The following is a 3,313-nucleotide window of genomic DNA, read 5'->3' as shown; positions in this document are numbered from 1 at the left end:
ACAGATTCTTATCTCTGTGAAGTACTATTTACCATCTCCACCCTTAGCAATGTCCTCTCCCTCACCTAACTGTTTATTCACTGGGCTGGCCTTTCAACATTATCTGGAATACAATTTGTTCAATCAGCATTTCAGATTGTATCAGAATTTGTTGTTACACCTTATAGGCTTTCATACGTTTTGTGGTAATATAGGGTGTGCTCTCATTGGTTAAGTAGTCCTACGTACCACCTGTGGTTCAACATACCACCTGGGTGTGGGGGGAGGGCTGAGATCTTTATAAACAGCTAGATGGCACAGTAAGGAACATCAGCAGTTGGGTGACTAGAGAAAGACAGACATCCAGCTCAAGAATATCCAGGTAAGACATGATCTTAGTCTTCCACCTCTCTCTGTGTGGGCATCCATCTTACCTTTGTTATGTCTGTAGACTGTGGCTGGGATTCAGTCGATTGCAGACAGTGAGTGGCTTTCTAAAAAGCGCTTGTAGATTGGCACAATAGCAGATATAGAAATTGATTGTCAGTTTGGTTGAGTACACTGAATGACTTCTCAGGAAAGGTTTGCTGTCAGAACTGAATGTGTAACACCATGGGACTGACAGTTTCTATATCAAGTGTCATCTCCCTCTATCCAGGATTAAGCTAGTGTGGAAATCAAACACACTTCTGGAGAGCCAATATCTGCAATTGAATAAGAGCCTGTATTTACGCTGATTCAGGATTGTTCTTGTGCATCTTCCATTTATTTCTCTCTGTCTGTCTGTCTGTCTGTCTGTCTGTCTGTCTATCTCTCTCTTCTTCCACTGACTAATCTCTTAACACTGATAATATATCCTGATCTTTCAAATCCATTTTTTACTCCTGGAAGAATACAGTTTGTAGTGTTAGTTTCAAGCTCTTATGGACATGTTTGTACCTTCCCCTCCATTCACCTCCCCTCCCCTCCCCTCCTCTCTCTCTGACAGTGTACCATGGCCTCTCTCTCTCTGTCCCTGGGACTGCTGGTGCTATGCACCCTGGCTCTTGTACACTGTGACCTGAGTGGCGGCCCCCTCAGGGTGTATGACATTCGTGCCTCCAACCTGAGACGATGGCTATTCGTAAAACCAAGCCCTTACGTCAAGGTGAATTTATTTAACCAGAACAGTCAGTTAAGAAATCTTTGTGATATAAAATGAGGGACGGGCAGGGGGGGTGATAAAACAGAAGAAGTACAGAAATGTTACAGACAGGACAGACATAACACAAAAGGAGAGAGACACAGCAATAATCAAACAGTAGACTGTCAGCTGTCATTTGTTTGGATATCAAGTAGACTACAGTGATGTGTGAACATGAAAATGTCAGTGCTTGTTATTTGTTAGGTGAAGTAATAATAAAAATCAACAAATGAATTATAAAATACATATACTGGTTCCTCATTCAAGTGAGCCAACTGTACATACATTAACAATAATTTAAATAAAGATGAATAAAGTCTACTGCCAAAATTATCTTCCTTAGGTGTGGTGCGGTTCATCCTTTCATGGCAAGAGCAACACTCTGGAGAAACAGGAAAACCCCGTCTGGCCCGGCCAGTTCAACTTTGCTGACATCCTTCCCAACTCTGTCCTGACGATCGAGGTGAGTTTCCCACCTTGCTATGCAAAGCGCTTTGAGCACTGGAAAAGCACTATTTAAATCCCATCTCTTATTATGAGGAGGAAGATCATTATGACTATTTTTACTATTGTTCTTATGATTATTATTAGGTGTGGGATGATTTAATCGGACTAGATCACCACATGGGAACCTGCAGAATCACCATCCAACCAGGAACACACACTGAGAGCTGTCAGCTGAAGAGAGGCACCGTCTACTACTCCTACAGCTACGGCTATGTCAACGTTTACTAGATTGTAACCTATGACCTTTGTCACCCTTTCACTCATATATTCATTTCCTTATAGCATTAAAAAAAACGTGCTTTATAGCAAGATGGTCTCAGTCTGTCTTAATCATGTTTCTGAATTGTTTTATTATTTCTCAGATGGTACACAGCATATTAAAAGAGAATCAATATTTCTACTAGATTTGAGATCTTATGTCAACTTTTTACCATTCGACATTTACCTTTTACAGTGTCATGACATGGCCCTTTTGGGTGTATATCATGCCCCCCTGTCCCGTCCCTCTCTCTCCTACCCCACATTTTACGACGGTCATAGTTTCCTGCTAGAAACTCACTCTCTTCACTGCCATGGAGTATGGAGGGAGAGAGACCTTGGAGAATTTAGACATTATTCTTCCCAAAACTCCTAATCCCCAAAATTGGAGAATTAAACAATATTTATATTTTTGGGTATGGTCTGTGGACACAACTTCTTCGGGGTAGGGGGCAGTATTTTGACGTCCAGATGAAAGTGTGCCTAGAGTAAACTTCCTGCTACTCAGGCTCAGAAGGTAGAATATGCACATTATTAGTAGATTTGGATAGAAAACACTGAAGTTTCTAAAACTGTTTGAATGATGTCTGTGAGTATAACAGAACTCATATGGTAGGCAAAAACCTGAGAAAAATCCAACCAGGAAGTGGGAAATCTGAGGTTTTTTCAAGTCGTTCCCTATCTAACATACAGTGACTTAGGGTTCATTTGCACTTCCTACGGCTTCCACTAGATGTCAACAGTCTTTAGAACATTGCCTCATGCTTCTACTGTTTATAGAGAGAGAATAACATGACCTGGAAGTTGATCACTGAAAAAAATACATGAGTTCAGTGGCGCGCATTCACATGAGAGGTAGCTGCGTTCCGTTTGTTTTAGAAGTCATTGTTATCGTCCGGTTGGAATATTATGGAAGATGTATGTTAACCTGTTTAGGATAGGGGGCAGTATTTTCACGGCCGGATAAAAAACGTACCCGATATAATCTGGTTATTACTCCTGCCCAGAAACTAGAATATGCATATAATTGTTTGATTTGGATAGAAAACACCCTAAAGTTTCTAAAACTGTTTGAATGGTGTCTGTGAGTATAACAGAACTCATATGGCAGGCCGAAACCTGAGAAGATTCCATGCAGGAAGTGGCCTGTCTGACAAGATGAGTTTCATCTAGGCTGTTTTTATTGAAGATTTAGGATCTTTGCTCTAACGTGACACTTCCTACGGCTCCCATAGGCTCTCAGAGCCCGGGAAAAAGCTGAACGATATCGAGGCAGGCTCTGGCTGAAACACTTTATCGCGTTTGGCAAGTGGCCGCTCAGAGTACTGTGGGCTTAGGCGCATGCCCGCGTCGACCGAATGCTTTCTTTTCTTTTGTCTGTTTACC

At 41.7% G+C, this 3,313-nt stretch overlaps 1 protein-coding gene across 1 annotated transcript; it reads left to right on the top strand.

Annotated features, from left to right (window-relative positions):
* Nucleotides 1-245: 245 nt before the first annotated feature.
* LOC145860855 (uncharacterized) lies at nt 246-1,978 on the top strand. Its single transcript, XM_082961559.1, has 4 exons — nt 246-361; nt 968-1,126; nt 1,506-1,625; nt 1,754-1,978. Exons 2-4 carry the CDS (start codon nt 974-976, stop codon nt 1,895-1,897), a joined length of 417 nt encoding a protein of 138 aa, XP_082817685.1. The 5' UTR covers nt 246-361; nt 968-973; the 3' UTR covers nt 1,898-1,978.
* The last annotated feature ends 1,335 nt before the right edge of the window (nt 1,979-3,313 follow it).

The sequence above is a fragment of the Salmo salar genome, chromosome 15 (genome assembly GCF_965601325.2).
Source record: "Salmo salar chromosome 15, fSalSal1, whole genome shotgun sequence".
Lineage (NCBI taxonomy): Eukaryota > Metazoa > Chordata > Actinopteri > Salmoniformes > Salmonidae > Salmo > Salmo salar.
Note: the sequence above shows the minus strand (reverse complement) of the source record. Positions and strands in the feature narration are given on the sequence as shown.

Bases quoted from the DNA above. Each gene is read 5' to 3' on its own strand.
- LOC145860855 (XM_082961559.1), top strand. From the start codon at position 974: ATGGCCTCTCTCTCTCTGTCCCTGGGACTGCTGGTGCTATGCACCCTG. The intron at 1,127-1,505 runs GTGAATTTATTT...TATCTTCCTTAG, and splicing joins AACCAAGCCCTTACGTCAAG to GTGTGGTGCGGTTCATCCTT. The intron at 1,626-1,753 runs GTGAGTTTCCCA...GATTATTATTAG, and splicing joins ACTCTGTCCTGACGATCGAG to GTGTGGGATGATTTAATCGG.